This window comes from Camelus ferus, chromosome 22, assembly GCF_009834535.1.
Source record: "Camelus ferus isolate YT-003-E chromosome 22, BCGSAC_Cfer_1.0, whole genome shotgun sequence".
Taxonomy (NCBI): Eukaryota; Metazoa; Chordata; class Mammalia; order Artiodactyla; family Camelidae; genus Camelus; species Camelus ferus.
In genome coordinates, this window is record NC_045717.1 from 22,808,689 (window position 1) to 22,830,225 (window position 21,537).

The following is a 21,537-nucleotide window of genomic DNA, read 5'->3' on the forward strand; positions in this document are numbered from 1 at the left end:
TCACGCCAGCAACAACTGCAGTCACAACGAATTGGCCTGAACTAGTCACGACCCCCACCTAAACCCAAGCCAGAAAGTACAGTCCTGCAGGGGAAGAGGGAGCTGGGAATATCTGAACTTGGAAAATAGCGATCATACCTGAACACCTGGCACATCGCAGGCAGTCAACACATATTTGTTGAATGAACTAATGACACACTGCAAGCAGTGCCTGGTAATACACTTTTTTTTTTTCAGTAATACACACTTAACACAATGCCAGGCACTTGATAAAAGGAAGGTGTTGTTAAGATGATTAGACTTGCTTTGCTGTGATTTCAGTGGTTAGAAACAGTTGGGGAAATGGTATATGGAGACTCACACTGCCAAAGTCACCCCTCTAAGGCAGTGCCCAAGTGTGACCTTGTCATGAAGTAAATATCCTACCCAAGTATTCCGTCTGAATACTTTGACTGCTGTTCTCCGAGGGTTTCAGAAGAGCTGCCAGTGTGGTGCTCTCCACGCTCTCCAGCAGGACTGTGGCCAGGATGGATGTCTTCTCTTTAGTGAAGTTGGACCATGTGGATGTTTGTTCAATCACAGAGGCGAAGCTCTCAGCGGTACTCTGCAAGGAAAGATGTGCTTGCCCTCTCTCTCTCCCATCAATGAAACAGCAGTTGTCCCCTCTCTCTCATCAAGAGAATGGATTGACAGTTTAGGAAAACAAGGAATCAAAAGGACATTCACTTAGCTGCCTTCTCCTGATTGAAGAAGCCCCACCGGGAATGAAAATTGGTATAACCTTTATAACCTTTATGACAGGCGGGCAGAGAGTCAGCACTTGTCACAGCACAAATTGCACGTACCCTTTTGACTCAGCAATTTCCCTTCCAGGAATCAATCCTCCCAGAAATGCTTAAAAATTGTGCAAGAGTCTTGTCTAACAATATTCACTTCAGTGTGGCTGGTGATAGCAAGAATTCAGAAAGCCCAAATGTCCAACAGGTTGGTTAAATACATTATGATAAAATCAAATCATGGGGTAGCATGCAGCTGTTAATAAAAGACTGATGTAGAGTATCTGTATGTATCAACAAGCCGGCATGTCCATGAGCTATTGTCAAGTAAAGCAAATTACAGAATATCGTGTATATGCTGCCTCATTTAGGTTTTTTTTTTAATTGAAATATATTCAGTTACATTGTGTCAATTTCTGGTGTACGCATAATATCCCCAGTCATGCATATATGTACATATATTCATTTTCATATTCTTTTGCATTAAAGTTATTACAAGATATTGAATTTTAAAGAATAAGCACTTTCATTTAAAATTTTATATTTATGGTATTTATGTTTCTGGCACTAATTGAGATTTTAAGATAAATGTAATTAATTCCTCTAGTGAGCCAAGTATGAAGTGTCATATATATTAACTTATTTAACTTTATGAAGATACCTATGAAATAGAGGCTATTATTTCCAGTTTGGTTGGGGAAACAAGGATACATATCTGGTAGATGGCGGAACCAAGATTTGAAACTTGGAAGTCTGGCTTCAGAGGGGAATCCTAAATCACTGCTCTAAAGCCCTTACAGTGGGTACTCAATAAATGGGTTCAATGTCTGTGTGTGTGTGTTATACATGCATTCACAAAGTAAAAAGATGTGGAAAGACACACATTGAAATGTTAACATTGGTTATTTCTGAGGACCTGGTTTGAATCCAGCCCACTGGTGAAGGAAATTAACTGAAATTTGGCAGAGGTACATTTCTATCTATCCAAATTTGATCATAAGAAGATGAAAAGAATTTCAAGAAGAACTGAGTCAGGGTGAAACTTGAGAAAGGTTTGTCCAGGAAAAACAGGATGCTGAGTTCTGTAACCACGTCCCAACTGAACGGCATAATTTTGGGGTCCCTTCCCACCAACACAGCGGAAAACTCTCAGCTAGAATCACCCTGGAAAAAAGCGGCCCTGAATTTTATGGTGTTGAAATCCCATTAAAACCCTCTTTGATGTGTTAAATCTATTCTCCTTAGCTGGGAAGGTTATTTTATATCCTCAGGAAAGAAAAGAGCATAGGCAAGCTAAAACTCCATAGTGGTAACACTTCTGCATTAATTTTAGAAGGTTCTGTAATCTTTGGAATAATTTATAAACCTGTTGTTTAAAGGGTTGGAACAATTTGACACATTAGAGAAGTGAACCAGTTAACCTCATGATCTCATTGCAAAAAGCAATTAGACCTGTGATTTCGATACAAACAGTTTAAGAGAAGGTGGTTGTATATATACTGTATAGAACATTTTAAAAACTCTGAATTATTATATTCATACATTTGATTGATTCGATTTATGAATCCCTTAAGGGCATAGCGACCTTGCCTTTTAGGTTTTAAATCGTGCCTATTAGGTATTTGAAATTTAGAGGGAAATGAGAATATTTGTAAATGGTAGAAAACGTTTGAGGGAATTTAAATAAATTTGTCAAAATTTAAATAAATTTGTTATTATTTATAGAAATTTAGTCTGAAAACCCTATGAATGTATACATTTCATGAATAAACATGTTATACTAATAAATCAACTTAAAATTAATCAAAATACAAGCAAAATGTTATTCTCTTTTAATTTTATCTTTTTTAAAATTTTTGTTGTTGTTGTTGCAGGGGTAATTAGGTTATTTATTTATTTATTTATTTATTAAGTGGAAGTACTGGGGATTGAACCCAAGACCTCATGTATGCTAGGCACTCACTCTACCACTTGAGCTATACCCCCCCTCACCCTAAAATATGCAATTGTAATGACCTAGTGATCCTAGTCCTAGGTATTTACCCTTGAGAAATGAGAATTCAGGTTCACACACACATACATACATATTGTACATAAATGTTTATAGCAGCTCTATTGGCAATCGCCAAAAGTTGGGGTGGGGATGGGAGAATGAAGAGATCTTGGTCAAGCGCAAACAACCCAAATATCCTTCAAAGATGAATGGATAAATTAACGGTGGGGCATCCATAAAGTGGAATACTACTCAGCCACGAAAAGGACTGGAACACTAGCACACGCCACAGTGTGGGTGAAGCTTGGAAACATGACATTCAGTGAAAGAAGCTGGATGCAGAAGACCACATACTGCACAATTCCATTTACATAAAATGCCCAGAATAGCAAATCTACAGAGATAGAAATTAGAACAGTGGTTGCAGGAAGCTGAGGGGGGAGGGATGAGAAACAGCTATTTACGGGTAGGGAGTTTCCTTTTGGGGTGATGAACATGATCTGGAACAGGACAGTGGTGATGGTTGCACAACATTGTGAATGCATTAATCGTCACCAATGGTTACTCAAAAAAGAGCAAAAATGCAATAGGACTGTTGGTAAACATAATTTTGATGAAATCTCAAAGGCATTGTGCTCAGTGAAAGAAGCCAGCCTCAAAAGGCCACATACTGTGATTCCATTTATATAACATTCTCAAAAAGACAAAGCCATGACGACAGAGAACAGATCAGAGATTTACAGGAGCCAGTGGTGGAGGGAGTATCTGACTATAAAGATGAAGCCTGAGGGAGCTGGGGGAAGATGGGGGAATGGAACTGGTCTTTATCTGATTTTGGTGGTAGTTACACAAATCTATTTGGGTAATAAAACTCGCCAAACTGTACAGAAAAGGACAGTTTTACCGCATGTTAATTTTTCAAACCTTACAATCGGAATAGGTTAAATGTTAACTCACACTCATTAATTATAAAGAGGACTTCCTGCATCCAAGTTGTACCCCCAAGATGTTTGAAACTCAACAAAGATTACAAAGACTTTATCATTACCTTCAGAGAAACAACGGTGGTTTCCTTTTTACAGACATCATCCAGAACATTGAAGGTGGCATTCATTAGTGAACAAAAGGAAATCTGTATCCCAGAGAGAAGAGCATTTGTGAGCGTTGATCAAGCATAAAATGTACAAACTGGTCCATCAAGCCCACCATTCAGGGTGGTCCCGAGTTCCTGAGCTGTCACAAGTCTCTAGAACTCTCAGGAAAATGAAAACTCACCCTTTGACCAGAATTGGAACCACAGCACCATTTTCTTCCATGAATAAGAAATGGAAATATAAACAAATAGCAGAACTATTTAGTTGGGTAAAAAAGATGGGGGAATGTGTGAAAAGACCAGTGGTCCAAGTGGAATATTGTTCAGCCATAAAAAGGAGGGAAGCACTGACACTCGCTACAACTTGGATGGACCTTGAAAACATGAGGCTCAACAAGAGAACCAGACACAAAAGAACACATAGTGTGTGATTCCATTTATATGAAATATCCGGAATAGGTCAGTCTATGGAGATAATAGTAGATTACCATTTACCAAGGGCTAAGGCCAGAAGGGAATGAAGAGTAACTGCTAATGGGCACAGGGTTTCTCTTGGGGGTGTTTCTTTGGGGATGAAAACATTTTGGAAATCAAAGCTGTGGTTGCAGGCCACTGTGAGTGTACTAAATGCCACCGAATCATACACTTCAAAATGGTTTAAATGGTGAATTTTTATGTGTATTTCACAATTTTTTAAAAGCAGTCCAAAGTGCATGGGAATTCCAAAGCTAATTTACAAGCTCAGATTTAAAATAGTGACATCAATTCCTGAAGATGCTAATGGAGTCTTTACTCAAGAGAATGACTTCATTAGAGGATCAAGACATCCAGATTCATCTTTTCCTGACCTGGAGGCTGTGTATCACCCATTCCATATCACACAGATGCAGCACATAAAGCTTCACTAATAGTGAGACTGCAACATCTTTTCCTGTTTTAGTAAATGAATCCCCAAGCTTTAGATAGGAAAATATCCTTCTTTTTCAGCCTTCCTTGAAGTTAGGTATAAGCAGACATGATAGTGGGTCAAACTCTAAAAGGAAAGTACTGTGCCTTTCACTTCCCCCTTTGCCCCTGCCTACCAGCTGGAATGCAGGCTTGATGGCAGAAGCTGGAGCAGCCATCTTGGACCATAGCAAGGGAGTCTTGTGTTGATGATGGCAGAGTATTCTGGAGCCATCATAACAGCTCTCATCAGCCTACACTCAGACTGTTACAAAGAGAGAAATGAACTTCTATCTGGTATAGGATACTGTTATTTTTGTCTCTGTTAAAGCTGCAAAACAACATCCTACCTAAGTGCCTTCTGGGAAAACCTCAAGAGCTAGGAACCTTGAAAAATACTTACGAATTCAGCCTCCACCGCTGCTCCCACTTGGCATAGCTGGACCCACTCATTGTTGGGTATCACATCTTCTCTACACTTGAAGGGAGCCCCTATGGAGAAGACAAAAGTAACTACACCAAATTTAACCACAGCAAGATGTGATTAAAGGCAAGTCTGATTTCATCACCCTCTGCTCGAAATCCATCCATTGTCATATTACAAAACAGTGGAAAAGAACAAACTACAGCTACACATTATAAAACCAGCAACTCTGAAAAGCGTGGTATTGAGTGAAAAGAGAAAATCAGAAAAGACTATATGTATAAAAATGGTAGTATAATACCATTTTTATAAAGCTTCAAAGCAAACTAAACCAAGCAAGGACAGTTTAGGGGGAAAATATTTTAAGTAGAGGGATTGCAAACACAACATTCCAAGTGTTTCCCTCTGGGGAGGAGTCAGGGATACGAGATAGAAAAGAAGCTTGCAGAAAATCAATGGCATTGATGATATTCTAGTTCTAATGTTGGCAAGAGCCTCAGATATACTCATTATTATACTTCACCAACTTCATATAAGTTACCTATGTGTTTAATGTGTCAAAAAATCCATAATTTAAAAAATTTTAAACTTTCTTATTTCCCAGCAAAAAGACTCAAAAATTCTTTATCCAGCACACAAGGTCCTGCAGAATCTGACCTCTGCCCCACTCCTCAGATGCAGCTAATGCCCTTCCTCCATGCCCTCACTCTGCATTAGCCTCAGGGCCTTTGCACATGCTATAATCTGGAACACTGATCTCCACTCTTCATTTGGATAATCCTTACTCTTCAAGCTTTGGCTTAACTGTCCTTCCCCAGAGCATATTAAATATCCTATTAGTCACTCCAAAGTGCACTGCGATTTTTCTATTGTCATACTCATTGTGGTTATTAAATAATTATGCATGTGCTCTCTGCCTCCTTCCTTGGACTATAAGCTACACGACGGTAACTATCATGTTCATCACATCCACAATTAAACCTTTAGTACCTAGTGTGGAGGACTGTTTGATTAATTAATTAACTGATGCTCCAAAAATGATCTATCAAATGAGTGAATTAATGAATAAGTGAATAGGGGGGAAAAGAGAATATTGGATGAGGGGAAAGGAAGAGGAAGATCCAGAGGCTGGGTAAAGTGAAGATTCTACACCCAAAGCAAGACCCAGATTCCATTGCCAAGACATGCAAGGAGATTATTACTTTTGCAGCTGAAGTTGCCGTGTTTCCAGGAGCCTTGTGGATTGGGATGAAAGCCCGCAGCACAGCTACAGCTGTAGGAGCCCAGGGTATTGGTGCAGTCAGCATTTGGGCCACATGGTGATGGATCCTGGAGGCACTCATCAATATCTGAAAAGAACTCAAGAATGTCAAACAAATAGGAGCCCAGGGCATTGGTGCAGACAGAATTTGGGACACTTGGTGATGGATCTTGGAAGCACTTATCAATACCTGCAAAGAATTCAAGAATATCAAACAATCCAGAGGAACATGTAGACCCTTCTCCCCAGGGATGTCCAGCAAATCCTCTGCTCACCTGTACAGTCTGCTTCTTGGCCTATGAAATTGAGCTTTCCATTGTTTGCTGCAAAGCCAGGGTTGCAGGTACAGTAGTAGCTCCCTGGGGTATTGGTGCACGTTGCATTGAAAAGGCACCTATCACGGCACTCATCAATATCTGCGGAGCAGAATTAGGCACGGGGCAGAGTGGGCCACCAATCCAACAAAAGTCATGCTTCCCCTTCCAAAGCATAGAGTTGTCACTAAAACATGGCAACCCAACCAGGGACTACATTTCCCAGAATCCTCTGCATCCAGGTGGGACCATGTGACTAGCTTTCACTTATGGGATGTGAGGGAGGGTGACATATGTCACTTCTGAGCCAAGGTGGCTAAGAAGTGGGTGTGCCTTCTCCCTCTTTCCCCACTGCTGGCTGGAACCAGGAATTCCAATGTCCTAAGGGACAGAAGAACCAAAAGATACAAGGAGACTGGATCTCTACATACCTTGTGGAGGAAAGCTGCCCTTTGGCCAAGTATACCCATATTGAATTATTATGAGAGTAAGAAATTTCTATTATGTTTAGCTAGTGATTTTCAACTGAGGGAGAATTGCCCCACAGAGGATCTTGGGCAATGTCTGGAGATATTTTTGATGGTCCCTGGGATCCAATGGGTATAGCCCAAAAATGCTGTCAAAGATCCTATAATGTACAGGACAGCTCCGCATCCCCACAATAAAGCTAACCAGCCCCAAAAGTCAATAGTGCCAATTCATGATAGTCAAGACATGGATGCAACCTAAATGTCCATCGACAGATAATTAGATAGAGCAGATATGGTATATATAGCCAATGGAATACTACTCAGCCATAAAAAAGAATGAAATGCCACTTGCAGCAACATGGATGGACCTAGAGTTTATCATACTAACCGGAGTAAGTCAGGCAGAGAAAGACAGATATCATATGATACCATTTATATGTGGAATCTAAAAAAATGATACAAATGAACTTATTTACTAAGCAGAAAGAGACTCACAGACAGAAAACAAGCTGGTTACCAAAGGGGAAGGTGTTGGCGGAAGGTAAAAATTAGGATTTGGGGATTAGCAGATACAAACTACTATATATAAAATACATAAACAGCAAGGTTCTAATGTATAGCACAGGAAACTACAATCAATATCTTGTAATAACCTATAATGAAAATAATATATATATATATATTCACACATATATATGTGTGTGTGTGTAACTGAATCACTATACTGTACACCAGAAACTAACACAACATTGTAAATCAACCATACTTCAATTTAAAAAAAAAGTCACTAGTGCTGAAGCTGAGAAACCCTGCTCTAACAATACAGCGTGATGTCAGGTCACTGTGGCAACATAGTTACCTCTCCCTCTGAGGGTTTCTGAGCTTATAGAGGATATATGAAATACAACGTCCTAGGGGAAAAATGATTAGAGGGAGGTAAGTACACAATTTTTCAAATTTCTATGTCAACTCACAAAACACGAAGAATAAATAGGCAACACCCGCTCTAGCAGCCTACGCAGGTATATGGTATATTGCACTGGCCATTACCATGGAGAGCTGGGATGAGAAGTCTTTGTGATATGAATGCAGACTAATTTGGAGGCTTCAAAGGACACAAGAATGATCATAGCTGGAAGATATGGGGAAGTGGTTTTCTCTTAGTATCACAGAAAACACCTCTAACCAAGGAGTGGACTTCATCTAACAGTAAGCTCCCCACATCCACAACCAGTGAAGCATCGACTGGGTGAGCTCTTGTCAGAGAGAAAAGATGGAATTCATTTTCTGCACTTGGATCTGGACTAGGTGCATAGCTTCCAAAACATTTTTGGTCAAGGAAGTCTGTATGGGTAAAACCTGTGTGGGTGAAGCATTTGACTGAAGGAGAGGTGGAAGTCCTTAGCCCTGCTTTCTTGCCCACGATGGGGATTCTGAACTGGCTCCCAGGAGCCCTCAGAGACGGAGTAATCTCTCTAAGGCGCCCTTTCAGCTTGGCCCCTCCATTGTTTTGCTACTAACAATGTCAGCAGCTTGTGCAAAGCAACAGATAAGAAGAAATATAATGTTTTAAATGGGAAGAAGCATGCATTTCCTCTGGGGGTTCAAGAATATTAATTGTGTTCTGCAATACAGAAGATACTCTAAAGATGGACCCATCGATCCTTCCGCTTTCTACATGCATGGTATCCCCCCAGTGAGCTGGGGGGTTTACACCCCCTGCCTCCTGATCTAGGCTGACCCTTGATCAACACAGTGTGATAGAAAAAATCTTCAGGGACTTCCAAGCCCAGGCCTTCTGAGGACTGGCAGTTTCTGTTTTCTTCCTCTTGGAGCTTTTGCTTCTTAAAAACCCGCTACCATACTCTGAGAAGCCCAAGCAGCCATGAGGAAAAGTCCATAAAGAAAACTGAGGGGCCAGAGACAAGTGCCAACGACAGCCATGTAAGCAAGGCCGTTTTTGGACCCGCCCACCATCCCAGTGCCCCAGAGAAACCAGGTGGTCAACCCACAGACTCAAGGGCAAGAACCAATGATTGTTGTAAACCACTTTGTTTCAGAGTAGTTTGACATCCACTGAGAAGTCCCCAAAACGGCTGGAAGAATTACTTGTACATTTGAAAGCCGCAGGTTTCTGAGGGCTCCAAAACACAGGTGCAAAGAACCCAGGCAAGCAGGAGCAACTGTATGTTCCCAGGATGTTAGTGCAGACAGCACTGGGGCCACAGAGAGTTGAGTTCCTGGAAAATTCATCCACATCGAAGCAGAAAATCAAAAGGATGAAGGATGCGAGGCTACAGCAGCCATTCAGAGCCCCAGCACTGACTAAAGCCAATGGATTTCCTTCTTAAACACATTTCATCACTAGGAAAAGGAAGCATCCAGGGGCATGTTTATGCCAACTTCCTGATGAGGCTCCTCATGGCCCAGGATTAAGTGCACACTCCTCATTAGAACATATGAGACCCTGAGGGTCTGTTCCCAGCTGAGCTCATCTTTTGCTTCTAAGTCCTTCGTAATTCATGGTCCAGATTCCTTGGGTTCCCTCAGCCTCAAGCTCATTGCTCCCCACTTACATTGATGAATCTCAATTCCTCTCCAAGGAATCGCTGTATCAGACCGGAGGGGTGGACAGCATGGGCGTCATGAGCTCAAAGCCCGGCTCTGCCACCTTGTGAGCTGTGTGTTGCCGGGTGCCGTGAAGGGAAGTACCTCCCCCTAGGGTCACATGCTGAAGCTCTACCGCACAATGGGATGGCGTTTGGATGCAGAATCTTTGGAAGATCTTTAGGTTTAGATGAGGTCGTGAGGGTGGGGCCCTTATGATGAGATGAGTGTCCTTACAAGAAGGGGAAGAAACACAGGAGCTCTCTCTGCCGTGTGAGGACACAGCAAGAAGGCAGCTGTCTGCGAGCCAGGAAGTCAGCTCCTTCCAGAACCCTGCCGTGCTGGCACCCTGACTCAGACTCCCAGCCCCCAGGACTGTGAGATAATAAATTTCTGTTGTTTTAAGCCACCCAGGCTATGGTGCTTTGTTACAGCAGCCTGAGCTGAATAACACACTGGACAAGAGAATTCATCTCTGTGAGTCCCCACTTCCTCATCTGGGAAACGGAAATAATAATAGAACCCCCCTCACAGGGCTGTTGAGAGGATTAAGTCAGATGACACAGTACCTGTAAACACTCAGAACAGAACCTGGGATGTGACAAGAGCCACGTAAGTATTTCTTAACTAAATTTTAAAATACTTAACTGCAAACAGGTTGCACTTTTTTTTATGGCGGGCGATGAGGAAGACCCTTTACATGTATCCACTCAACAAATGCTCACTGTAGCCCTTTGAGGTGCAAACTAATGTTTTCAATTTTTCAGAGAAGGAAAGTGAGGCTTCAAAACTGTGCCAAGTCAAAAATGGGAAAAAATTGTGCAGTCACATAGCTTATGAAAGGCACAACCAGGATTTAAATACAGGTTCCACTTGTCTCTGGAACTATTAGAGGACAGATTTCCATACTATCTGAAGTCTCAGAGTCTGAGAATTTGATGATTACATTGATATCTGCCCTGCACAAGTCCACCCTGAGTTACCGGGGGCTTCAGCCCCATTCAGAGGCAGAAGAGCATGGTGGTGGTTGGGAGCCTGGGGTCGGAAGTCACACTAGGCACGGTTCAATCCTGACTGTCCTGTTTCCTATCTGACCTTGGGAGAGGTGACTCCACCGCAGTGGAGGCTCAGTTTCCCCATCTGTAAAATGGGTATAACAAAATATCACTGGTAGCATCAAGCTTTTGGGAGAACTCATGAGCTACATACGGAAGAGCTCAGTGCCATGCCTGGGATCCTGCCTCCAGGCCCTTGTGCCTGCTGTTCCCCGCTCCTGGAACGTCGGTCCCCATGATACCCAATATCTCACTCCCTTCAGATCTTCTCTCAAATACCAGCTTCTGAGCACGGCCTTTCCCTGCCACTCTCTTACGAGGGGAACCGCACCCCCAGCACTCCCTACCCGCCTTTCCTGCCTTCTTTGCCTTCATCTGTCTTAACTGTCCCTGACACACAGTATGTTCCTGCAGTTATTTTGTTCGTTATCTGTCTCCACCAACACTAGATAATAAGCTCCAGGAGAACAAATATTTTGTCTGTGTTACTCACTGCTGTATCCTCCATCCATAGAATAGTGCCTGGTACTCAAGAAGTGTATGTTGAATGAGTGCATGACTGAATGATCACTGGCCTCAGCTTTGCAGATGAGGGCTTTGAACTCGGCTGAGACCCTCCTCAACTCCTCCCCCACCACTGCTGTCTTTGCAAGCAGATAGGACTTGATTGCCCAACAGACCTCTGCACCTACCTTCACATGTCTCTCCTGGGCCCTGAAAACTCATTTTTCCATTGCTGGATCCAAATCCTTGGTTGCAAACACAAGAATAGCTCCCTAAACTGTTGTGGCAAGTCGCATGCACTGGGCAAGTTCTGGGACTGGCACATTCATTCATATCTGGTGAGAGTAAATGGAACCCCGGGTCAAGGCAGAGGATGCAGTGAGGACAGGAGACCACCCATTCTTGCCCATGGCACCAGTACTGATGCCCCCAGCACCCATGTTTCCCCTTCTTCCTAACCTCCTTTGCAGTTAGGCTTGGCCACAGCGATAAATTCTGTAGGATAGGATTTTTAGCAGGATCTCTGGTCTCTGCCCACCAGTTGACAGCAGCACACAAACAACCTCAACACCAGTGTCTCCAGACATTGCTAATATCCCCACCTGGGAGAGGGGAATCACTCTAGGGAGAGAGCCCCCTGTTACTCTTCATACTGCAGGACCCACTTCTTAACTCATAGTAGACTCTCAACAGGAGTTCAAAGCCAGGTTCTTCTACTTAATAGCTGTGTACCCTCGGGCAAGTGACTTTGTCTCTCTGAGCCTCAATTTTACCATTCCTGAAACAAGGATCATAATCCCTATCACATAGGATCATCAAATGAGGTAATTCTTAACAAATCGAGTAGGTAAATAAAGAAGACCAGGTCCGCTATACCTTCACAGATGGAGTTGTTAGAGATGAGTCCAACTTGTCAACTGCAACTGTGGCTTCCAAAAGAGCTAGTACACTTAGAACGCTCTGGGCAGACCCAGCTGTAGAGGCATTTGTTACTGTCTGACGAGCAGCAGAGGAGAGTGAGCAGGTAAAAGCCTGAGTGTCTAAGGTTAGAAATACACGCACCCAACCCAGCGGGAGCTGTCCAACAGAGCCCCGTGCCGAGACCCCGAGAGCGTTACCTGTGCAGGCGAAATGACCAGGCTTTTCTGGGGACCAGTTATTTCCGGTGGGAGAAGAGAAACCAGGCAAACAGCTACACTTGTACCTCCCTCGCAGGTTTTTGCAGACTGAGTTAGGACCACATGGTGAGGGGCTTTGAGAACATTCATCTATGTCTGAACAGAAAAAGAGAGTTACAGAGTTACAAATTTGCCTCATCTTGTGTAGCAGGTTGTACTTCCCAAAGATGGTTGAAACAATGACTACCATTCCATATGCCCTTCGTTCAATACCCTTCAATTGGTACTCCTTCCATCAAGCAGGGGTGTCTATATTTCCTCCCCTGGAATCTGAGCGTCTTTGTGACTATGGTGGTGGCGACACTAGGTCATAAAAATACCTTGTTAAGTCACAAAAATATCTTACACTTCCACCTTGTTCTCTTGAGATGTTCATGCTTGACTCGGTTGCCATAATGTGAGGAAGCTCAACCAGCCATGAAAAAGCAGTTCACATACAGAAGAACTGAGACCTCCAGCCCACGGCCTTGGTGGGACAGCCGGCCAGCAGCCAGCACCTGCTTACCAGCCACATCAGTAAGCCCCCTTCAAAGTGGGTCCTCTAGTCCCTGGTTGGGCCAACTCAACTGATGCTATGTGGAAAAAAGTTTTCCTTACCAAACTCAGCCCCAAAAGCAGATTCATTCATGAGCAAAAATAAACAATTGCTTGCGTTTTAATGCACTAAGTTTGCTGTTACCCAGCAGCGGACAATCAGAACACTTTGCAAACCATCCTCTAGGAATTTGCTCATCAAAGCACCCATAAAATTGTGCAGTCAGGGTACCACGGGGAGGTCCTTCCCAAATATCCTTCAGCCCTACTCTGCAAGTCACCCTAAAGAAACACTTGCCATGCAAATACAACTTCAAGGCAACTCTGCTGTAATGCCCTCCCAGCAAACTACTCCTCTGCTAGAGAGAAATCTGGATCCATCGGCCACTATACATCAAGATAAGATCACAGGAATGTTCATTCCACCTTTGTTTGAAGTAACAAAACATCAGAAAGACCTAAGTGTCCGTCAGGTACAGGAGTAATTGAATCTGGAGTTGACATAAAGCACAAGGTGGCACGTTCTTTCATCTGATAAATATCTTCAATACTCACAATGTGTTAGGCACTATACTAGGGGTCAAGGACACAGAGAGGACAAAATCTGTGCTGGAGTATCCATCATTTTCTAGATGGAGAATGTTGTTTCCACCCCACCCTATGTTTTAAAGCCAGTGGCCAACAACACTACTGTGTTTACTGAATAACCCATCAAGTGTAATCCAAAGATTAAAAAAAAAAAAAAAAAAAAGTTTGGGGCAGCCTGGGAACTGTAATAATATAAATAAATTATGTTATTCAGAACTCAGCAAACTACAGCCCTTGAGTCAAATCCAGGCCTACTGCCTGTTTGTATACATAAAGTTTTATTGGAACACAGCCACCTCCATTCATTTCTGTATCATAAAGGCTCTCCAAGGCTCCATCTCCTCATCCGTTTAGTGGAGACCGTCACAATGTCTACACTCCGTTTTATGTGAAAATGCACATAAAGCCCTTCCCTGGGGCCCTGACACTCCAGAAACAGTAGAAAATTCTTATTTGCATGGAGAGGCGACCAGAAAAAAAAATTTGGTGGTTATTTCTGGATATTGACAAATAGCATAATTTTATTTTTATTCTATTGCTAATCTCTAGCATTGGAATTTTTCACAGACCAGGGATCATTTTATACTAGAAAGAAATTAAGAAAGAGAGACAAGACAGACAAGGGAGGAAGGAAGGAAGAAAAAAGAAAAAGTACCTGTATCTGCAGCTTAGCCAGCTTCCACCTGATTTTCCTACCCAATGCGGCGTGGGGGGAGGGGAGCGTTGTGGAGGAGGCAGGAACTCACCTTTGCATTCCACTCCTGGGCCCCTGAACTGCTTCTGTCCATTGCTGGCCAGGAAGCCGTTTTTGCAAGAGCAGTAGTAACTATCTGAAGTGGTGGTGCAGGTTGCGTACGCTGGGCACACGGTGGTATCTCTGCACCCATTCGGATCTAGGCGGCGTAGAAGAAAGATGTGGGGTTAGAGCACTGAGCGGGGCTGCAAGGGAAGCCAGCGTGAGAAGAGGAAGGTGACTGCTGTGGGTTGAATTGTGTCCCCCTCAAAAGACATGCTGACATCCTAACTCCTGATCCCTGAGACTGTGACCTAATTTGGAAATAGGGCCTTTGTGGATGCAATTAAGATGTAAGTTAAGATGCGTTTATGCTGGAGTAGGATGGCCCCTTAATCTGATATGACTGATGTCTTTACAAGAAGAGAAGAGGCGCAGAGACAGGGAGATCACCCCGTGCAGACGGAGGCAGAGATGGGAGGGCTGCTTCTATGCTTCTACAGCCAAGGATTACAGGCAACACCGGAGAGACACTTGGAGACCTTGGAACAGATTCTCCCCTAGAACCTTCAGAGAAAGCACCTTGATCTCAGACTTCTGGCCTCCAGAACTGTGAGAGAACACCTTTCTGTTGTTGTAAGCCGCCTGGTTTGTGGTCATTTATTTCAGCAGCCCTGGGAAACTGACGCAGTGACTATGCATGCTCAGTGAAAAACGTTGTAGACCCCAGACCCTTGCTGCTCCAAGTGTGGTCCATGGGCCGGTAGCGTCAGCATCGCCTGGGTGTTTGATGGAAATGCAAAGTCTCAGGCCCCACCCCAGGTCTACTAAATCAGAACCTGTGTTTTAGCAACATCTCAGGTGCCTTTTGCGCATATGAAAGTGTGAGGATCACTGTCCTGAACACTTGCTATTCCAGGCGGGATCCACAGACCAGGAGCATCTGCTTCACCGGGAACCCCCAGGAGATCATGGGAAATCAGATGCTGATTCAGAAGGTCTGGGGAGGGATCCTGCAATTTTAACAAGCCCCTGAATGATGTTGAGGACACTGGTCCTTGGACCATGCCATTAGCATCAGAGCTCTAGACAGAAGACTATGAGAGTCCAAACTGCAGCCTTTGGAGCAAGAGTGACCTGGGTTAGCCCTGTTTTACCAACAGTAAAACTCAAAGCAGAGATTGATGGCTACCCCCGCAGACACATCTCCCCCTCTTCTTTTTAATAGCATGACCATCCTGTTAGACTGTAGTCTGAGCTTCTCTTGCAGCTAGCTGGGAACATGTGGCTAAATTCTGGCCAACAGAAATAAGCAGAAGGGACTTGAGCACCTTTTGTACAAAGGAAGAGCATGTTCCCCACCTCCCCTTTCCTCTTTCCCCTTTCACCTGGACTGGAACAGGATAGAGTGAGGGGGTCTATCCTTTAACCACGGGAGTGATGACTTGTTAAAACTCCAAAGGATGGAGAGGTAATGTGTCAGAAGACACCTGGGAGCCAGGATGATCTCTTAGGCAGGGTTGCCCTGTCAACTCATCTCATCTATGAGTTGGAGATTTATCAGAGGGAGAGAAATAAACTTCTAAGAAATACACTTCTCAGATGTTAGTATTCGGTTTCTACAGAAACAGTTAAAACTACATCCTATCCAGTCCAGCCCTGGGGCATGTGATCTCACCTCTCTGTACCTCCATTTACCTGTTTAGCTCTCACCCTCACATCCAGTTGGTCCCCAAGGCCTGATGATCTCCCCCAATTATTGTTTGATATCTACCCACTTCTCTCCATCTCCACACCAATGCTTGGTACAGATCTTCTTCTAGATCCCACATGCCTACATCCCCCATTGTCCCCTGCAATCATCTCTGAATGCAAATGTGATCATCTACCCTCCACCACTGCCTATGATACTCTCTGATGCACTTAGAATTAAAATCCAACATGACCCACAAAGCCCCCAGCGACCAGACCTAACCACATCCTTATGCCTCATCTTGTGTCTCCCTTCACTCCATTTCTAGCCTTCCCACCACAGGGCCTTTGCACATGCTGTTCCCTTTGCCGCTGCTTTGCTTGACCAGCTCCTACTTGTTCTTCAGGTCTTGCTTAAATGTCACTTCCTCTAAGAAGACTTCCCTGACTCCCCCATAGCTCCCTGTGTCCCTTCTTTATGAAACTTATCACAATTATAATTGATCAATTCTTTGAGTGATTAACTTTTCAGTGATCATCTTCACCCTACTATGAGCTGAAAGAGGGCAAAGCCATAGCTGGGAAGAGATTCATCCAGTACTATCATTCCTATGGTTGGCAGAACAATGCCCCCTACCCTGCACCAAAGATGACCACGTCCTAACCCCTGGCACCAGTGAATATGTTACATTACAGGGATGGGGGAATTGAGGTTGCAGATTAGGGGGAAAAAGCCTACAATCAATAAATGCTGGAGAGAGTGTGGAGAAAAGGGCGGGACTGTAGTTTGGTACAGCCATTGTGGAAAACAGTATGGGGATTCCTTTAAAAACTAAACATAAACTTACCCTATGATCCAGCAATCTCACTCCTGAGCATATACCTGGAGAAAACTATAATTTGAAAAGATACATGCACCCCAATGTTCATTGCAGCACTATTTACAATAGCCAAGACATGGAAGTAACTTAATGCCCATCAACAGATGACTGGATAAAGAAGTTGTGGTATATATATATATATATATATTGGAATACTATTCAGCCATAAAAACGACAGCATAACGCCATTTGCAGCAACATGGATGCTCCTGGAGATTGTCATTCTAAGTGAAGTAAGCCAGAAAGAGAAAGAAAAATACCATATGTGATCGCTCATATGTGGAATCTAAAAAAAAAAAAAAAAAAAGAACATAAATACAAACCAGTAACAGACTCATAGACATAGAATACAAACTTGTGGTTGCCAAGGGGGTGGAGGATGGGAAGAGATAGACTGGGAGTTCAAACTTTGTAGATACTGACAGGCATATGTAGAATACATAAAGACTATACTGTGTAGCACAGGGAAATATATACAAGATCTTGTGGTAGCTTACAGCAGAAAAAATGTGATAATAATGATAGTTTTTTTTTAAATCAAGGATGACTTGATTTAAAACACATATATTTCTTTGGAAATACATTGATGTGACTTCTGTTTTCCACTTATATGGATGTGAGCCCCCTCCCCAAGCCCATTCTGCCAAAAGATTTCCTCTCACTCTGGAAAAATTAAGATGTCTTAGCAACCATGTTTTTTACCATCAGTTTACAATAGTGTTTTATATTTTGGTTGTGTATTGAAATATAATCATGTTGTGTTGTCAAACAAAAAAAAAAAAAGAAGTCTTAGCAGCAGACACACAATGAGAGCAAAACAGTATTGTTCAGGTTTTAATTACCAAACTGGATGTTGCATTCCCAGCAAGAGAATAGTCTTGAAAGCAAAGCTGTATAAATGAATCAGGGGTTGGGGGTAGAGCTCAGTGGTAGGGTGCAGGCTTAGCACGCACAAGGTCTTGGGTTCAATCCCCAGAACCTCCATTAACAACAACAACAACAAAAATAAATAACAATAAAAATTTTAAAATAAGACGAATCAGTTTTGGGGGTCTAACATACAGCATCGTGAGTATAGCTAACAATACTGTATGATATACTTGAAATTTGCTAAGAGAGTAGATCTTAAAAGTTCTCACCACACAAAAAAAAAGAACAGTAATTATATGATACGATGAAGATATTAGCTAATGCTATGGTGGTAATCATTTTGCAAAACATGTGTATCCAATCAACACAGTGTACATCTTAAGTTTGCACAATGTTGTATCTCGATTATATCTCAATAAAAAATTTTTTTTTCAGCTGCCAGGACTGAAGGAGTGGAAGATAGAGTTTGCATTGAGCTGTGATGTAGAGCAGACTCGGGGTGAGCTGTAAGGGAAATGCCTGTAATATAGGAAGGAAGAAAGCTGCGGGGAGCTGATGGAGAGTTAGAAGGAGGAGGACTTCCTCATCTTCTGCCACCTCGCCCCAGGGTTAAATGTCAGATGAGATGGGTCACCTCAGAAACTTCCAGATAGAAATGGATACATTTAGGAATGTCAAGGCTAGGGGCCAACCTCTTCCAACAGAATCTTGCTTCCTGCTATTGCTGCATCCAACATGATGTGTGAGCCAAGGGTTAGAACCAGCAGAAGGAGATAGCTAGCAGGTGGCCCAAGAAAACCTGTCCGGTTTGCTGTAGCCTGAACATGGAAACCAGGAGCTCCTACATGGACCCTGGGAGATAAAAAGCTTCCAAGAGGATTGCTGGACAAATGAGATGGGACCATGGCCCCACCAGGACAAAACACCTCATTGAGTCCACACTCCACAGCCCCGAGATCCCAACTTGCAAGCTGCCCCTGTGCCAACACCCACACGCCATCTTGGGAGGGACAAGAGTAGACAGTTTGAAAGAGCAACTCTTTACTCAATGTAGACAGTTTCCCAAGCGAGACTGAGCCCGGAAACTGAGGCACTGAGAACGCTGAGAACCGACAAGGTTTCTCCTCCTGGGTCCAGCAGGAGCTTATGTGAAAGGTGAGAATACTTAACAGAACACTAAAAAATACAACTTTTCTCACACTGAGCTGTAGTTTGAGTCATTCCAACCCCATTCCCACCTCACCGGCATTTATCTTATCATGCATACTAGATAGTTTACAAAATGGCCTCTTCTGATTTTTAAGCTTCACAACACCCCAGTGAGATAGATCTCTTGTTACCTGTATTTCACAGCTGAGGAAACTGAAGATCAGAGAGGTTGTGCGACTTGCCTAAGGTCACACAGCCAGTTTAAGGCACAAAGGAAAGAGCCTGGGTGGGAGCCAGGAGACCTGGATGTTATCCCTTGCTCGGCCACCGACTAGCTCCTAGCAAGCGTCCAGCTGCGGCTCAGCCTCCTAGGAGAGAAGGGTCTCCTCCCCACCACGCTGGGCATGTGAATTCTCTTTGTCCGACTTACCCCATGTCACGGATTCCAGTGGGGATAACGTGGACATTCCCCAGCTGCACACGCCACAATACCCTATGAAGAAAGAAAAGGAAAAAACACCATAACCCATCAGGAAGCTCCTTGGACTCAACCTGAACAATTATGCCTGGTGTGGCCTCAAAGGATCAGCTTTGATGAGCCTACAAAACCCCAACTGAGTGACAAACCTAAGGTACTTTATACAGTCTTCACAGCAACCTTTCCTGCTTTCCTGCTCTAAGCTTTTTTTTTCTTTCTCGTTTTGTTCGTATTATCTTCATTTTCTTTTCAAATAGAAAGAATTCCAGCTAATTCTCAAAAATACACTTATTTATTTTTCTAAACACCTTTATTGTGGCACGATTCCTGTACAGTAAACTACACATATTTCAGGTGTACAAACTGATGAATTCTGATAGGTGCCTACACCCACGAAACCACCACCACAATCAAGGTGGCTAACTTTCCATCACTCCCCCAAGAGGTGCAATTTTCAAAACCCAAGTTTATCCCTCCCCCCCACCACCTTTAACCCCTGGTAGCCGTAAGTTTTTCTCTGTGTCTGTGAGTCTGTTTCTGCTTTGTAGATAAAGCTGCGATTGCCTGGGCTTAACCCCGGGCTCTCCTCCTTGCTAGCTAAGTGGTCCTTAATGCCTTTCACCTCATTTTTTCCTTTGTAAAATGAGCTGCTAATGACCCAGCATCAGAGGGATTTAGTGAAGACTGAATACGTTCTCTGTTTGAGGAACTTAGGACGGTGCTAAGTGGGCAGAGGCTGTTACACTAGCGGCTTCCTTTCTGCCTGCCTCATCTTACCAGTAAGCCAGCCTCGCAAGGGCAGGAACCACGTCTGTTTGTTCACCACTCTATCCTCAGTACCTACAACAGCGCCGTCACATAGTAGGTGCTCGGGAAACCCACATCAAACCAATGACTATGATGAAATTCTGCCTTGACAGGTAAAGTCCCTGAACTGAATGATTTTTGTCAAAGGTTCCCCCATGAAAGCGTTTGCAGTGTCCAGCATAGAATTATGATCTCCTAGCTGGACAGTCTGAGGCCCTCCTTTTCCCCTACAATCTGTTTCCGGTGCAGGTTTCTCCCAGATCCCCCATTCGGCCTCACACTCACCCCAAAAGAGGAGGAACCTGAAGCCCCGCATCACGCTGTGTTCTGTCATTCAGAGTGGAGAACCTTCTCTCTGTTCCCAGGGTTTTCAATAACAGAGGGTGTGCAGAGAGGGGAAGGACAGACCCAGAATTGCACAACCCAGCCAGAGCACCACGGCTTTTTGCTGAGTGGCCACCGCTCAGAAAGGCAGTGTGGTAAACCCCTCACTTTCCCCTTTCTACGCAGTGAAGAGAAGTTGTTCTGGCTGGTGGATCCCTGTGTGGGTGTTCCTACCTCCCTCTCTTCTGCCTTCCTGCTCACTTTTTTCTTTCCCCACCAACATCTATCTCCCGTCTTTCATCACCTTATTCCACTCCACCCAGTAATAGAGGGGTTTCTGCTACCCATCCCCAATGAAGCGAGCCCCAAACTCATGGGTGCCTTCCCAGCCTGTCCCATAAAAATAACCACCGTAGCCTTCAAGTACCAGGCACCAAGCTAGACATGTTTCCAATAAAATTTAATTTAATTATGTCAATAAAGTAAGGATTCCTACCCCCACCCATGATGTTTTTTTTTAAAATACAATAAAAAAAAGGAAACTGAGGCTTGCAGAGGACATGTGACTTGTCCAAGATTGCCTGGACTTGAGATTTGAATCCAGGACCCTTTGCCTCCAAGATCTAGAGCTCTCATTATTTTACTTACCTTCAGCTCTCCACTATATCTCATCACTGGACAGTGACACCCCCTCATTTCCAGCACTCACCCCCAACGCATCACACACACACACACACACACACACACACACACACACACGAGCATGCTCCATCTCACAAATATGGTGGTCTAGGAATGTCTTAGTTAGGGTCTCCCAGATGCAGATGCTGAGACAAGGATTCTAGTAAGGTAGTTCATCAG

At 43.6% G+C, this 21,537-nt stretch overlaps 1 protein-coding gene across 4 annotated transcripts in view; it reads right to left on the bottom strand.

Moving 5' to 3' along the window:
- ADGRE1 (adhesion G protein-coupled receptor E1) overlaps positions 1–20,710 on the bottom strand; it is a 39,143-nt gene extending 18,433 nt beyond the window's left edge. Inside the window, exons 1-10 of one of the 4 annotated variants that reach the window (XM_014553143.2) lie at positions 20,638–20,710; positions 19,498–19,560; positions 14,489–14,635; positions 12,561–12,716; positions 11,631–11,777; positions 6,768–6,908; positions 6,434–6,580; positions 5,211–5,299; positions 3,818–3,901; positions 427–604 (exon numbers count right to left, since the gene is read on the bottom strand). In XM_014553143.2, the coding sequence (XP_014408629.1) occupies positions 427–604; positions 3,818–3,901; positions 5,211–5,299; positions 6,434–6,580; positions 6,768–6,908; positions 11,631–11,777; positions 12,561–12,716; positions 14,489–14,635; positions 19,498–19,560; positions 20,638–20,686 (1,201 nt within the window). In that variant the 5' untranslated portion in view covers positions 20,687–20,710. The remainder of the gene's footprint in view (positions 1–426; positions 605–3,817; positions 3,902–5,210; positions 5,300–6,433; positions 6,581–6,767; positions 6,909–11,630; positions 11,778–12,560; positions 12,717–14,488; positions 14,636–19,497; positions 19,561–20,637) is intronic. The other 3 variants (XM_014553147.2, XM_014553145.2, XM_014553148.2) reach the window with 3 other exon arrangements.
- Positions 20,711–21,537: the final 827 nt, after the last annotated feature.